This window comes from Mesocricetus auratus, unplaced genomic scaffold (assembly GCF_017639785.1).
Source record: "Mesocricetus auratus isolate SY011 unplaced genomic scaffold, BCM_Maur_2.0 Super-Scaffold_4256, whole genome shotgun sequence".
Lineage (NCBI taxonomy): Eukaryota > Metazoa > Chordata > Mammalia > Rodentia > Cricetidae > Mesocricetus > Mesocricetus auratus.
The window spans coordinates 67,373,392-67,389,308 of NW_024429182.1; the positions used below are offsets into that span (position 1 = coordinate 67,373,392).

The following is a 15,917-nucleotide window of genomic DNA, read 5'->3' on the forward strand; positions in this document are numbered from 1 at the left end:
CAGTGGAGGGAGGGGTAGGGGAGAGGTCTGAGAAGAGACCTCAGGCTTTGAGCTTGGCCATATGGCATGAGTGGTCCTCTGTGTGTCCGTCTTTGGAGTGAGGTAGCTGTTTTGTCTGTGACTTATCAGATATCAATAGCATATTTTTCTATATTCTCCTGTGATGTCTTTTCTGGGGCCAAGAGCTTGCAGAGATTTGGAGATGCACACAGGAGACAGACACATCACATATCCCCGATTCTCCTGCAGTCTGAGAGCTCTTTACATTCTGAATCTTCTCTAGGGCTCTGAGCTGGGAGGCTGGTCCTTGGGACGCTGGACCCATGATGGGATCGATATCAACAACAACTTTCCGGATTTAAACACACTGCTCTGGGAGGCAGAGGACCGTCAGAATGCCCCAAGGAAAGTTCCCAACCACTTCATTGCCATCCCTGAGTGGTATCTGTCTGAAAATGCCACAGTGAGTGAAGAAAAAACCTCTCATTTGTAGGGTGGAGGAGGGCCAAAGGATGCCTGCTGGTATCTGCAGAGGGTGTGGCATGCATGGAAGAACAAGAGAAGGATATCTTTCTTTTCTTGTCTTCCCTAGCAGTATGGAATAGTCCCAGGTCTTAACTACCTTTCAAGTTGGTATTGTGGAAATTATTTGCAGAGTCATTTGATTGAATTTCTTTATAACTACCAAGTTGTAAAGAAACAAAATAACCACCCCCAGAATGCATGAATTTGTGACTATCATTATCCTTATTCACGTCAATTATACTTCCATGAAATTATCTTTGGCTTTCGCTAATTACTAGGTATATAAACAGTGCCACTTCTGATGATGTATCAAGATGGAGTTCTGGTGACATGTGGCCATTTCACTTTTGGTGATGTGTGTACCATAACATAGTACCAGAGAATTCAAAGCACACTGCTTCTTGCAGTGAAAGGCTGAAGACTTAACATCCATTATCACATATGCAGAGAAACTGTCTCTTCATAGTAAAGAGGAAAGACTTAGAAATAGCATGCATCAAAACCAAGAATGAATCTTAGGAGCACAAATTGGGTAAAAAAAATTGAGAAGACAAGTAAAACCAAACAGTAAATTTAATGTCTCCATGTGCAGTTAAAGTGAGACAGGGAAAACGGAGCCATCTCATTTAGGATGGGAAGCAATGGGGTGTGTGAGGGGCGGAAATCACCCAGGTACATAGCAACTGCTACTGAGACTTGGGTCTTGGGTTCACAGCATGGAATGGTATTGATTCTGTGCACTGAGATGCGTTCCATAATTAACCTGACTCAGGGCCTATGGTGTGCTTAAACACCAGAATCAAATTTAATGAAGCCCAGCAAGCACGTTGTGCCCCTGAGTTGGCAGTTTTGTCTGCACAGTAAGTGACTCCCAGTGTTCCTCTGTTGTCATCAACTGTGTCTTACTGAAATTATCTTTGTGTGACCATCAGTACTACATTATAATCTGGCTTGATTTCTATGTCTATATTAAACCATGCCAACCTTCTTAATTTGATCTTTTGACATTGCCGTTTTCCTCTTTTATAACTTTCCCCCATAAAAAGTCAAATGTGCAAAAGTAAGGGAAGAAGTAGAGGCACAGAGACACTCATGTCAGCGCTGACATGTGCCAACTCATGCTCCCATGCTCCCTCCACCAGGCATCTCTCCTTCCTTTTACTGAGGCCGGCATCATGTCTTCACGTCATTTCATTTATGAACATTTCAACAGGCATCTCTAAACTCCCGGGAGCTGTCCTTTAAATCCACAGATATTGCCATTATCATGTTAAAATAAGCCACCAGGTGTTGGTGGCGCACGCCTTTAATCCCAGCACTCGGGAGGCAGAGGCAGGTGGATCTCTGTGAGTTGGAGGGCAGCCTGGTCTACGGAGCGAGTTCCAGGACAGCCTCCAAAACAATACAGAGAAACCATGTCTCGAAAAAACAAAAAACCAAAACATTAAAATATTTCTATTGCAATTTTATTTTTTCTCTGTGTAAGCTCCAATGCGTGTGTGTGTGTGTGTGTGTGTGTGTGTGTGTGTGTGTGCCTGCACGCGCCATGGCACACCTATGCGGGTCAGATGACAACTTTCAGGAGTCAGTTCTCTTCCTCCACTTTGTTCAGACCGGATCTTTCTTGCTGTTTGCACCACGCTGACATATCCAGGCTAACTGGCCAGTGTCTCCCATCTCTCTGTAGACGGATTACAGATGTGTGTTACCACATCTGAATTTTAAATGAGTTCTGAGAATTGAACTCCAGTCATCAGGCTTGTGAGGCAAGCAGTTTGGCCCATGGAGTACTCCTTAGCCTCAAGTAAGTTTTTTTCTTGGCATTTCAAGGTCAGAGTTCTCATTTTTGTTTCTTTTTATTTTGGGTTTTCTTTTTGAGACAGGCTTTTTCTGTGTAGCAGGTTGTACTGGAACTTGTTTTGTAGACCAGGTTGGCCTGACAGAGATCCACCTGCCTCTGCCTCCTGAGTGCTAGGATTAAAGGTGTGCACCACCACTGCCTGGCCCCATTGAGTTTCTTATACCAATCATTGAACTCTGCTCACCCCATTCATTTCTCTTATCCCATTTCACCCCCTCCCTGTTGCTTAAATCTTGATTCAAATGAAGCCCATTCCTTCCTATTGCTTTTAAGTCATTTGGCATTCCTTTTAACAGGCTGCCCTCCATTATTTCCTCTTCTTCCCCGTCTTGCCTTCTTCCTCATGTCACCCTTGGCTGTTCATGAACAGCTGCATTTTCTGCCTCTGGGAGCCAGGGCTGTGTTCCTGGGATGTGTGTACATCCTTTTCCATTTTATGGAAACCGAGAGTGACTTTAAGACTAAGACTAGACAAAGCAGCAGTCCACAAACTACAGCCTACACAGGCCTGCTTTCCAAAGTGGCCTTGATTGGCACACATTTGTATTTTGTCCATGGTGCTTTTTTGCTACAGAAATATAGTTGGGTAGCTGTGACAGAGTCTGCCTGGCCACAAAACCCCCTAATATTCCCCATCTGGCCCTTTGCAGGAAGTCAGCTGACCCCTCGGCTAGAAGCCTGGTGCTGTCTCAAGTTTGCGGGCTTGGGGTGTGTGCCTGCCATCTGGATACATGCTACTGGTTGTGTGTCTTTCCCATGTTGTCTGTAGTTGTGGGGGAACACTCCAAACCCAGGAGTTTACTGGAATCACAGAATAATATTCCTTTAGCCCCTCCAGTATTTACTAGAATACCCTGCTGTGGAAACTGGACATTTCCCTGGCCTTGCCTTTTTCAACCATTGCTTCTAAAAAGAAAGTCCAGTTTTCACAGGACACAGTTTAAGATTCTGAATGTTGTTAAAATTATTCCATAAAATTCCTGATTTTTTAAACATTCCCCTTTTTTGAAAGCTAGGGCAGTGAAGCAATTTCATTTTCTTGTTAAATTTGTATACTCCCAGGTGGCCATGGAGACCAGAGCTGTGATTGCCTGGATGGAGAAGATCCCCTTTGTGCTGGGAGGCAACCTACAGGGGGGTGAGCTAGTGGTGGCATACCCCTATGACATGGTGCGGTCCCTGTGGAAGACGCAGGAACACACCCCAACCCCCGATGATCACGTGTTCCGCTGGCTGGCGTACTCCTATGCCTCCACTCACCGCCTCATGACAGATGCCAGGAGGCGAGTGTGCCACACAGAAGACTTTCAGAAGGAGGATGGCACTGTCAATGGGGCCTCCTGGCACACAGTGGCTGGAAGTAAGTCTTAGATCTGCCAGTCTAGTGTCATGTCCCCAATGACCATGGGTGGTGCATTGGTTACTTTCCCTGTTGCTGTGCCAAACACAAAAAGCAACTGTGTGTTTGTGGTATGTGTGTGGGGGGTATGGGGTATGTTGACTCACAGTTGAGGGTACAGGAATGTGAGGCATGCTTACATTACATCCATAGTCAAGAAATAGACAGAGATGTACACTGATATTCAGTTATCTTTTCCCTTCTTGTTCAGTCCAATAACCCAGCCTATGATGTGGTGATGGCTACAGTTAGGTCTTTTCACATTTAACTAACCCAGTCTAGGTAATCCCATGGGAACATGGCTAGGGCTACATCTCTTAGGTTGTAGGTCCTGTCAATTTGGTAATATTAACAACCATAGATTTTAGTCCAGAGTTAAACCCTAGGTCCCTCCTTATATGCCCTATAGAATGAATGAACACACACACACACACACACACACACACACACACACACACACACACGGCTTTATTAGAGTGGCTTACAGGCTCTAGTATGAGTAGCTCTTTCTCCTGACATAAAGGACAAGTATGTGGTATTTGTTCAGTTCCAACCTGGTACTGGAGTTCCAGGAAATTCCCAGAGACCTGCTGGTCTTCATTCTGTGTTGAATCCTGAAGAAGTAGGATCTAATACCAGTGGAGGAATGCAGCAACAGGATAGATGCACTTGCCAGTGAGAGTGAGGGCAGGCGGGCAAAAAGCAAAGGCTTCCTTCTTCCCATGCTTTTTATGTAGCTTCCCACCAGATCATGTGAACCAGCTTCATGGTGGGTCTTCCCACTGCAAATGATCCAGTCAAGAACATCCATCACAGGGGGGCCTAGTTGCTTGGGTTTTAGATGACTCCAGATGTTGTAGTGAAATTGACAAGCAAGATTAGCTGCCTCACTTCCCTCTCATCATTATGCTCCATATAACTGTTATCAGTGGCTTCCAATCTATCAGCGCTCAGAACTGCCCAAAGATGGGCCTTTAACCCTTACTGTCTTCTCAGAGGTAGATGGGGTTTACTCATTTTCGTGAATGAGAGTGCCTGGGCTGGGATTCTGCCCAATCAAGAAACTGGTAAGGCTGGAATTTGTTAGGTCTTGCCCTTAGCCACTGAGATACTCAGATTTCACAGGACTACAGATGGGAGAAAATGGCAGGGCACACCAGTGCCAAAGCTGGGGATCTTTGCTCAGATTCACTGGGATCTGTGGGGCTGTCCAAGACTGTGAGCCTGCATCTTGGCTCAGGTGTGATGCAACTGAGTTGTTGTGCCCTGAAATCTCCATGTGGTGGGAACAGTTACATATATCTGCTGTCTATTGGCTAGCCACCCAGTGTCACCAACGAAATATGTCAAAGTCTGCACATGGGCCTGGAGAGGCTTCCCCAAGAGACGTCCAAATCACTTGGCAGCAATCAGAGAGCCCTGTAGTTCATGTCAAGATTTGCAAGGGATGAGAAAAGCATGTTCCCTCAGGTCACCTATAAGGGCCAAAGGTCCCAGCATAATGCGAATCACTTCTTTTCTTGATATTGTGGGGACTGTTAAGGCAACAGTGGAAATGAAAAATCTTTCGTGTCCAATAATTTAAATCTGGCTTTATCATTCAGATAATTTTTCTCTGAATCACTACACTTTTCTATCAAGAATTGGGCATGAAAATGTGGTAATGATATTTCCCTCTAGGATATGATAGGATCACACAGACATGGTTGGTGGTTGTAATTCATGTCTGGCTGATCAGAAACACTCAGCTTAAGGTGTCTCCCCTCTCTCAGGCATGCTGACCGTGAAATCCCTGTGTAATTGTTTGTTCTAATTGTCAACTTGACACAACTTAGAGTAACCTGGGAGGAGAGCAATGTAGGGATTGTCCATATTGGACTGGCCTGTGGACATGTTTGGGGGATGTATTGTTAATGGATATGGAAGGCCCAGCCCACTGTAGATGTCTCTGAACTAAATAAAAGTGGAGAAATTTGAGCTGAGGATAGCCAAGCAAGTAGATATGCTTGCATGTGCATTTATTTCTCTCTGCTCTTGCCTGTGGATATGACTAGTCACTCCAACTCCTGGCTCTGTTGGACTGTGACTAGATAGTACCTTCCCAGTTGCTTTTTGTCAGAATATTTTACCACAGCAAGTTCAAAGAGAACTAGAAGATCCTATGATGTTCTGAGCCTATCCTGTTCTCCATTCCACATACAGTTAATTTCGTTAGTATGGCAATTTACTATAAATTCAGTCTTCATATACTCTTCAAGTATGTTCCTCTCTTGGAAAAGAAAACAAAAATAGAAATATTTGTTATCGTAGTCACTTCAAAACATATCAGAAAGGATGCCATTTTTGTCTTGACAACAATCTAAGTGGAGATAATTCTTTCTTTGCAATGACTTTGCACTGTGACATTACAAAAGAAACACTGGTTGGCATATAAAAAAGCTTTTTTTAAAAAAAAACTCAAGTTTAGTCTTAAAGATATACCTACAGAAATTTCTAAGTAAAATCTGTTATTTATTTATTTATTTATTTTCTACTGTGACTAAGCTGCAAACAGACACTGCTGAGTTTGACAGTGTCTGGTCAATGGTGACATCATGGAAGGCAGGCTGCTGCATGCTGGTGTAGGCAGCACTGGATGCTTTTACTCACCCAATTCTACTTGTTCTTATTTCTGGGACTTTGTGGCAAAGCCATGTACTAGCTTGAGTCTTTCCCATCATTCTTCTCTGATGGACTCTGCAGATTCCTCGCTGTAGATTAAAGAACTCTGAACCCCAGTTTCCTCCCCTCCACTCAGTCTCTCTAATCTTCTGTTTCTCACTCATTATCCCTCATGGCAGTCATCAGTGAGTATGTGGGAGTGGGGAACAGTTATGAGCGAGGCTTGACACATTTCAAAGTGTCCAGCATGGTCAGCCTGTGCTTTTGAACTCCAAAGTGACTTGGGGCACTCTCCTCTTAGCTGTAGACCTGCACTGTCTGTCACAAGGAGGGTGGGTGCCATGGGCTATTGTGATTTTAGTCAGAGAGATTATTGCAAAGGATGCCTCTTGCCAGGACTGAAGGGTTGAAAGAACTATCAGGCTGCATGGCAGATCCTGGTCCACAGGAAGTCATCTTTCACAGTCTAAGCTCTTCTGTGTAGAACACTCTGAGCAAGGCCTCACTTGAAGGGCAGGATGTCAGTAACAGATGGGCGAGCCAGAGCTGCTCCAGGCTGAAATTTCTCATCATTTTACCAGCATGTCTTAGGCTTCCAGAATGTCACAGGCTTCTACTGTTTCAAAGATGCTTCTTGGGGAAAAAAAGAAAAAGAGACCCCCAATTATCACAATTATTTTAGTACTAGTAGAGCCTAAGAATGTGAGGTTAATGACACCTTTGTGTTCAAAGGAAGCCCATTCCCTCCTAAGAGTCGAGACCTGGGCTAAGTGGTGACTGTTGCCATAGGCCCCAGATGTCCTCAGTAATCCTTTGCTGTAGGTTAATAGATGAACTGTCCTGGAGTTGGCCTGTCCTTGTAAAGGATTCCTTGAATACAACCCCATCATGTCCCTTTCGTTCCTGGTTTACTCTTCCTTGCTTTATTCTGAGAGGTCATAGTTGCAAAGAAATTCAAGTGCCTGGAGTCTGGAATCAAGTGGAGGAGAGCTAAGCTAGCTGTTAAATGTTTGGTACTGTTCTCAGGGTAGGACAGTGGATTGATACTCCAAAGTCTGACTTTAAAGCAAAAGATACTTCACAGAGGGCAGGGAGGGAGAAAGTCATATGAAGACTGAGTTGGGAAGCCCTTGGAGAACACATGTTCCCCTGTCCACACAGAGCCTTATGCCCCAGCTTCCACCTTCAACAACTGACCTCAGAGAGGGGGGAGTTGCTCCTTAGAGAATCTTCCTCGGAAAATGTGCTTTCCCTACTGATGTAGAGCACAGCTTGCTAGACACCTCCTGTTCAGAGGTGGAGATGTTGAGAGGGCTGAAGGAGGGGGAAGCTCAAGAGAGAGCTCAGTGCTGAGCATGGATAATGCCTTGGATCCAATCCCCAGCACCCCACTCACCCTAAGAGTTGGGCTCCTTTATGCTACATGACCCTCATGATAGTAATTAGTTTGTTTTACAAATACTGGGTAATGTAGTGACTTGAGAAAGACCCCCCAAAATAACATGTCTGTTTTGTAACTGCTTCACACCTATAGCTGTTACTTTACTGGGAAGACAGTTTTAGAAGATGTAATTAAGGGCCTGGAGATGTGCCTTCTCTGTACTTGGATGTGCCCTGCATCAGCGAGAAATGTCCTTAAATGGATCCAAAGAGGAAAAAGCAAGTGCAGAAGACTGTAGAATCAAGCTATTGACATAAGAAATGCCTGGGCTAGCAAAAGTCAGGCAGTCAGGAAGGGTACTCCCACAAGGCTTTGCAGGATACAAACACCTAAGGAGTTCTGGCCCCTCAACCCATGGAAGTAAGTGTCTGCTTTAAGCCAGGATGTGGCCTTACATAACAGTAGCCCCAGGGAGCTCATAACGGGACAGGCATACTCTAGGCTGGCTGCTTCCTTCTGCAGATCAGAATGTGGGTCTGTTGCTTTGGGCCTCACTGGGTGGCTGGGATAAACAGACAGCCACCAAACAACCACACTGTTGGAGACAAGAGCAATGGCTCCAACCTAGACCATGACCTTTTGTAGACACACGGATCCTGGATCAGAGCCTCACCGATCACAGCCTCACTTGTCTTATTTGTGAGATCGAGCTATGGCTGAGCTTGTGGGGAGGATGCTTGACCTGTAGGACATAGCTTATGGACATGCCCAGGAGAGGCACATGAAGGCAGATACAGAGAGAAGACCATGAGACAGGACAGAGGTTGTGGCTCAGACAGCTGTCATAATGAATTGAGGCAGGGAACTATTCAAGCTCTCATCTGAGACCCATATAGCTGCCAAATACAGTGAATTAAACACTTAATCCATTATGGTAATTAATGATGCTTTTCCAGGCACATTTGCTTTCCTGTGTTTATCTATAGTAGTTTTTTATTGCCTCCCTGTTCAGTTGAAGACCTCTAAATGTTCTCGAACATTCTTGCCACCTCTCCATGCAACTTGACGCCTAAGTGAGTTAAAATGTCTGATTGGCTTGCCAGGTCTGAATGATTTCAGCTACCTCCACACAAACTGCTTTGAGCTGTCCATCTATGTGGGCTGTGATAAATACCCCCATGAGAGTGAGCTTCCCGAGGAATGGGAGAATAACCGGGAGTCTTTGATTGTGTTCATGGAGCAGGTATGCTGGGCATGTGGCTGGGAGGAGAGGACCTAGCTAAGAAATGGGTTGTGAGTATGAGAATCACAATCATGGGAGGGTCAGATGGTACTTGCTGCCAATGCTTGGGTACCAGCTTTCCAGTGCTGTGGCTGCACCCCTGCACAGATGACCCTGACTGGCATCTGGATCTTACAGTCAAGCCTGTTCTGCAAGGGTCCTAATAGGATTCCTGGCACAAAGGGTAGGAGCTAGTTTCTTCCTCTCAGGAAGCTGTGAGTCCACTCTAGAACCTCATGGGGAAGGCTCAGTTTCCTTTGTATAAGGAAAAGAGGGAAGGCCTTGATTTGGTTTTTGAAGCCGGCCTTGAATTCACAGAGATCTGCCTGCCTCTGCCTCCTGAGTGTTGGCATGCACCACCATCTCCTGGTTTTCCAAGCAGTCATTTTATGATGACCTCTGGTTCCGCTGTCTTTAACTCCTATGATATTAAGTTCATGGAACCCAGGAAAGGCCAAATAAGCATGCATGCTTGATAAAAATTAAATTACTTTTCAAGCTGGTAATTCAAGACTTTAATCCCAGCACTTGGGAGGCATAAGCAGGAGGATGTCTTGAATTCAAGGCTAGTCGAGTTTCTATAAAAAATTGCAGACCAACTGGAGCTATATGATGAGACCCTGCCTCAAACTAAAATAATAAATTAATTAGAAATAAAATTAAATTCTAGTTTCCAGAGAAATTTTGCTTTATTTTCTCATAGCTTAGGGCCAGAACCCAGGACCTCATGCATACTAGACAGGCATTCTATATCTGTACTACATCCCTAGCCCTAGTGGGTATATTTTAGTGAAACTCTCAGACCCTAATATGTTTTTAACTCTGGAGAATTTTAATTCCAGTGAGGAACTTGCTGGCTCATGGGCTACAAAACATTTTACTAAGTTCATGCAGAGCCAGGTGTATATTGAGCTAGATGTGGTACTTGGAATATTCTGGGCTGATGTTACCTGCACTGCCTTCTTCCTTGTGTTGTTGGTATCTAGAGCTGGCTGGTGACTCACTGTGTCTCATGTTTGCTGCAGGTTCATCGGGGCATCAAAGGCATAGTGAGAGATTTACATGGAAAAGGGATCCCAAATGCCATCATCTCTGTGGAAGGTGTTAACCATGACATCCGGACAGGTATCCGAGAATGTGCATAAATTGTTTCAGTAAGAAATACCTGCTCCTTGCAGTGTGTTGCTTGGTTTTTAATCATAACTGGAATTCCAGAAACTTATTCACCAGAATGCTGGTGGCACAGTTGGTTAGCACAGGGCACTCATACAGAAACTTCTTATTCAGGACTGAATCAGCCTCTTCTCTTTCCAAGTTCCCAAGAGACCCCTGCAAATGGGGTTTTTCAGCCTGGGCTTCCTGGCTTCCTCCTTGCCCCTTTCCTAGGATAGCTTGGAGCAACCATTAAAACTCTAGTTGCAATGGGAGCTTTGGAAAACTTAGGGACTGATGTGTGGTACCATTGTTCTATCCCCTTAGTCACCAAGTGTTTCACTCTGTAGGATTTCTGCCACTTGTGCCTATATGCTACAGCCATTACTCATAAGGTTTCACCCAGTACTGCAAGGAAATTTGTACCTAGTACCTAATACACTCATATATTCATTTATTTATTCATTCATTCATCCGTCCGTCAATTCAGTAGACATGGGCCAAGTCCCCATAATCTGCCAGAGATGAAGCAGGAACCCTGACCATTCCTTGTGCTATTTAGTGCCTGGTGGGCAATGTAGGAAAACACAGGAGCTCTACACAGCAGGAGGTAAAAAGGCCCTGGGGCACTCTAAGCCTAGATGAGAATGCTTTGCTTAATGGGCTCTGAATTTCAAGCCCTGTAATCAAGCAGTTTGAACCAGTTAATGGGAACTGCATCTCATCCCCTTTACTTCCTCCTATAAATAATTTCCCAGCGTGTGCTCTGGGCAGAAGCCTTCCATATTCTACACATGGTGCTTTGTGAGCATCCTTCCATGCTCCCCAGAAGTGCTGACTCTGCCTTGGTATTTGTCTGAAGCTTATATGATCCGACAAGTTTCATTTCAGGGGAAGTTTGCATAATGTAAACAGGGGCATTAAGCAGAATCCCAGAGACAGGGAGCCAGAAAGAAATTTTTTAGCTGGGCAGTGGTGGCCCATTCCTTTAATCCCAGCACTCGGAAGGCAGAGTCTGGCGGATCTCTGTGAGTTCCGAGACCAGCCTGATCTACAAAGTGAGTTCCAGGACAGCCAGAGCTACACAAGAAACCCTGACTTGAACACCCACACAAAAGGAAAGAAAAGATTTTTTTGAAAGCACCTTTGGGTTAGAATTTCATATGCTGTTCATTACTTAGAAGACACCAATTTGAGTGGCTAATGAATGAACACTCATTAGGCTTGGGGTGCCCCTTTCACCCCATAAGTGACAAGCAGCATTCATGGTTTTAAACTTGCCTGGTGGCTACATGGAGTGTTTACTCCAGAAAACTAGTTCAATTGTTCAGTGGGACAGATCTCAATGTGTAGTTCCCTCTATGTCTTCCAGTGCATGGTTGTAGGGTAAGTGTCCTCAGGGAAGAAGCAGAAATAACAAGAGCCCCAGGTACAAGGTGGGAAAGCATTGTCCATGAAGTTCTGTCAGGCAGAGGGGAGACAAGGATGATCCATGTTTCAAAAGTGGAAACTTCTCGATTTCAGAACCAGTATCTCCTGTTCCGATCCTGTGAAGTGGACATGATTGCCATTATTTCCATCTTTCCTTTAGCTTGACTTGTTGGGCACTGAGTGTGTGCCAGGAACTACTGCCACAAGCAGCAAAGATATCCCTGACCACTGAGTACACTTTCTGGTGGAGGAGACCTGCAATTAATTGATAGGGAAAATAAAAATATTACGGATGACAATGAGTGCCAAGAAAGAAATGCAACAGGAAGATACAGAGACATGCAAAAAAAGGCAAGGAGGGGGTACTTCACTAAGGGAGGAATGCAGGCTAGCTCTTAGAAGAACAAGGGGTACCATGCTAAAGGGAGAGAACAGAATCACAGAGTGTCTGTCCAGAGTTAAGAAAGGGGACAGAGATGGTTCAATGGATAAAACACTAGCCACATAAGCACTGAGACCAGAGTCTGCATTCCAGCATTCATGTAAATGATAGGCTAGTTTAGTGGAGACTCCTATAATCCTAATGCTCAGGAATAAGAGACAGGATCCCTGGGATAAGCTGAGTAGCTAGAACAGCCAAACTAGTGAGCTCCAGCTGCAGCAAGAGACCACAACTCAGCAAACAAAGTGAATAGCAATTAAGGAAGACTCTAGACTCAACCATGTATACACACACACACACACACACACACACACACACACACACACAGAGAGAGAGAGAGAGAGAGAGCGAGAGAGAGAGAGAGAGAGAGAGAGAGAGAGAGAGAGAGAGAGAGAGAGAGAGAGAGAGAGAGAGAGAGAGAGAGAGAGAGAGAGAGACTCTTCATAGCTTTGGGGTACAACTCAGTGGTCGAGTTTGTCTGGCATGCGGAGATCTGGGTTCAGTTCATACATAGATAGGTATGTTTTGCCTATCTCAGGTGTAATTTTGGCCAGTCAGCTTGGCATGTAAGTCTCCTTTTAAGGACCTCTGCATCCTTGAGTTCCTTAAGCCAGGTTGAGTAAGCTGTGTTCTTCACATGTCCTCCACTCTCTCAAGTTTCCTTCTAAAAGACAGTGTCTTTGAAAGTGGGAGTGACTCCCTGTTCTTGTTATAGCTTCTGTGTGAAGATACGACATTCTTTAGAGCCCATGTCTTAGGATGTAACCCATTTGTAATTGAATCTCAGCATCACTCCTTTGAGTGTGGTCAGGTGGGTCAAGTGGGTAAAAGAAAATGGGTGGATAAGAAGCCAGCACACATGCCCGCATGAGAAAGGGAACTTAGTTGGTCTCAATGGAGAATTAGTTAAGCCCCAGAGTCCACTATTGCCAGGCTGTTCTGACTCACAGAAAGCTAAGGAAGGAACCCACTGGCTAAGTGACCAGTAATGGAACTGGGGATCAGGGCTCATCCTCAGCCCTGCCTGCAGCTTCCTAGTTCTCATGGGCCTTTCACTTGTTGAGTCCCTGTGTCACTGTTCCTGCAGCTCCCAAGTTTCCCTATCCATGGCCACAGAATAAAGCCTGGAGCCATCTCCTGGCAGTCTGTTCCTGGACGTGTTAGAAGCCTAGAAGCCTCCCCTTTTGGAAATAATTCTTCTGTATTCATAGCTATGCAGAGGGAAGCCAGGAAGCTGTGAGCGGCTGACTTTGCAAGGTGCTGTTTTGTGACAAGGGCATAATGTTTGTGAGTTCAAAATTATAATGAATGCCCTGTATTGTTACAGAGGAAAAACTCTGGTCTTGAACTGTGGGAAAAGCGTACACCCTCTGCTCCTTCCTGTTGAAACATTAAGGCAGCTACCAAAGAGAAAAGCATCTTGGCTTCCCTAGTGTTGTAAGCACTTGGTCATGGGAGCTCAGGGCCCTCTCTGCTGGGCTGTCATGCAACAGGGCTGGAAGTACTTGTGCTAGCGCAGATCTGGTCTGAGGTCCCTTGCTTTCTTTTCCCAGCCAACGATGGGGATTACTGGCGCCTACTGAACCCGGGAGAATATGTGGTCACCGCAAAGGCTGAGGGCTTTGTCACTTCATCCAAGAATTGCATGGTTGGCTATGACATGGGAGCCACTCGGTGTGACTTCACACTCAGCAAGACAAACCTGGCTAGGATAAGAGAAATCATGGAGACATTTGGGAAGCAGCCTGTCAGCCTTCCCGCCAAGCGCCTGAAACTGCGGGGACGAAAAAGGCGGCAGCGTGGGTGACCCTCTTGGACACTTGAGACTTACCCCAGACTGTGCAAATGAAATCTACTCCAGTAGTAACTCTGTAGCAGGCTCTCACTGTTGTTTTGTCTGTAATTCAAGAGATACCCAGGAGCATGCCTGCATGGCTTGGCTAGTCCCAAAGGGGAGGGCTGGCAGCTTAGGGTGTTTTCTTTCCTTTGTTCTCATTTATCCAAATACCATGGACAGAGCAGCAGAGAAAGGCTGGTGGGAGTGAGGGAATTGAGCGAGCCAACCTGAAAAAGGTGCACGCCCCCTGTCTGTCTGGGAAGGGAAACGGGGGCTTCCTCCTGTTCGCGTGACATCCAAGTTCACCAGTGCATTTACAAATGGCACAGTTGACATTGCAGCACCCAGGGAACCCTTTGTCCCAGATGTTATCATTTCAGATGCTCTTAGGCAGCCTAAGAAATATCCATCCCCTCTGGCCCCAGGGGCAGTCCGAGCTGCTATAGACACACTCTACTTTCTGTGGACAATAGAGACATTTATTACCAAGTGAGCATGACCGAGTCCTGAGTCAGCTCTGTTCTCTTTTCCAACAAAGCTTGACTTCCTAGAGGCGACAGAAGTGGAAGGCATCCAAGAGTGATTTCTGGGCTTCAGACCTTGAGGGGCTTGTTGCATGCAAGCTGGGTCCTCAGAGAGCTCCTAAACCCTCTTCTACTGTTTGCCCTGGGGTGGGGAGAGCCAAGGGACTAGGCTTGCTAAAGGAGCCAGGGCAGTCAGCCTGGGCATCATGGGAATGACCTTGAAGGAGGTCAACCCAGAGTTTCTCTGTCTCCCTGATATGAGAGCTCTAAGCTGGTCCCATCTGGAGGGGAGTTATGATGAGCATATGGAAAGGAACATCTTTCCAGTCAAGCATCGTCTGGTGAAAAAAGAAAACAATCTTAGGATTATCTGGAACACATCAATTTGGAAGAGGTTTTTGAATGATTGTGTGAGAGAACAGTGTGTCTCATCTCTGTTCATCCTGCTGCCTTGTTGACCTGGGGAGAATGAAAAATAAAAAATAAAGCAAATGGTAAGATCCTCTCATGTGCTTTTTCCAGGTGGGTATGCAGCACCCAATACCTCTGTGACTACAGTCGTCAGGGTCACACTCGACTCTGGCAGCCTCAACTATCTGGGTCTGCCACTTGTCCTCAATACCCCAGGAAAGGACAAGTAATGGTGAAAAGCAAAGAGAGGAAGAATCATTCAATGTGACCTTTCTAGGGAGAAGAGCAAAGAGCCCTGGGACCCTTCCTCCAATGTGATCTCTGGGTCTGCTTAACTAGAGGGCAAGAGGCCAGCTCAGAGTCCTGGGCAAGGTGCAGCCACACCCAGCATTGACTCCTCTCTGCTCCAGTCTGTCGTGTAAGGTGGTCAGAACTTTGTAAAATCTCTTCCCGAGAGAAGTTCCTTGTCTGACTCACCCTAGCAAAAGATTCCTAGGGAAATCTCAGTTCCCTGGGGACCATTATTTCAATAGTCTGACAGCCAAGTGTACAAGTGTCTTCATTCCTGCCAGGATGGTTACAACGCCACACTCTCTGAGTCCAGTCACCTTAGAAGAGCTGACTATTCAGGACAGGCTCCTTGAGCCTTTGTACACCTGAGCTCCGGCTGCTGGCAGCTGCATGTCCTCTGCTTCTTCCTGGGACAGACATGCTTGGACACACTGCAGAATGTCAATGGAGGTCTTTACTCAAAGATCTTCACCAGCACTCTGGCAATAGCTTGGGGGCTGGGGCAGCGAACTTTTCTTACAAAGGTCAGATGGTAGGTATCCCACACTTAACAAACGGTAACCATTTATGTTGAGATAGCTCAGGTCAGGCAGTGTTCACACAAATGGGTGGGCACAACTGTGTTCAGAAAAGTACCCAAACAGGCAGGTAGCTCATACAATCCTCATGTTGGGACATAGTTTACATACTGTAAGCCCATGTTGTCCAATCAAACTTTTT

General features: G+C 45.6%; 1 protein-coding gene across 2 annotated transcripts in view; it reads left to right on the forward strand.

Annotated features, from left to right (window-relative positions):
• Cpxm2 (carboxypeptidase X, M14 family member 2) overlaps positions 1–14,993 on the forward strand; it is a 102,235-nt gene extending 87,242 nt beyond the window's left edge. The window contains exons 10-14 of one of the 2 annotated variants that reach the window (XM_005064290.4): positions 284–463; positions 3,449–3,746; positions 8,931–9,070; positions 10,135–10,234; positions 13,688–14,993. In XM_005064290.4, the coding sequence (XP_005064347.1) occupies positions 284–463; positions 3,449–3,746; positions 8,931–9,070; positions 10,135–10,234; positions 13,688–13,941 (972 nt within the window). In that variant the 3' untranslated portion in view covers positions 13,942–14,993. The remainder of the gene's footprint in view (positions 1–283; positions 464–3,448; positions 3,747–8,930; positions 9,071–10,134; positions 10,235–13,687) is intronic. The other variant, XM_021228347.2, reaches the window with a different exon arrangement.
• Positions 14,994–15,917: the final 924 nt, after the last annotated feature.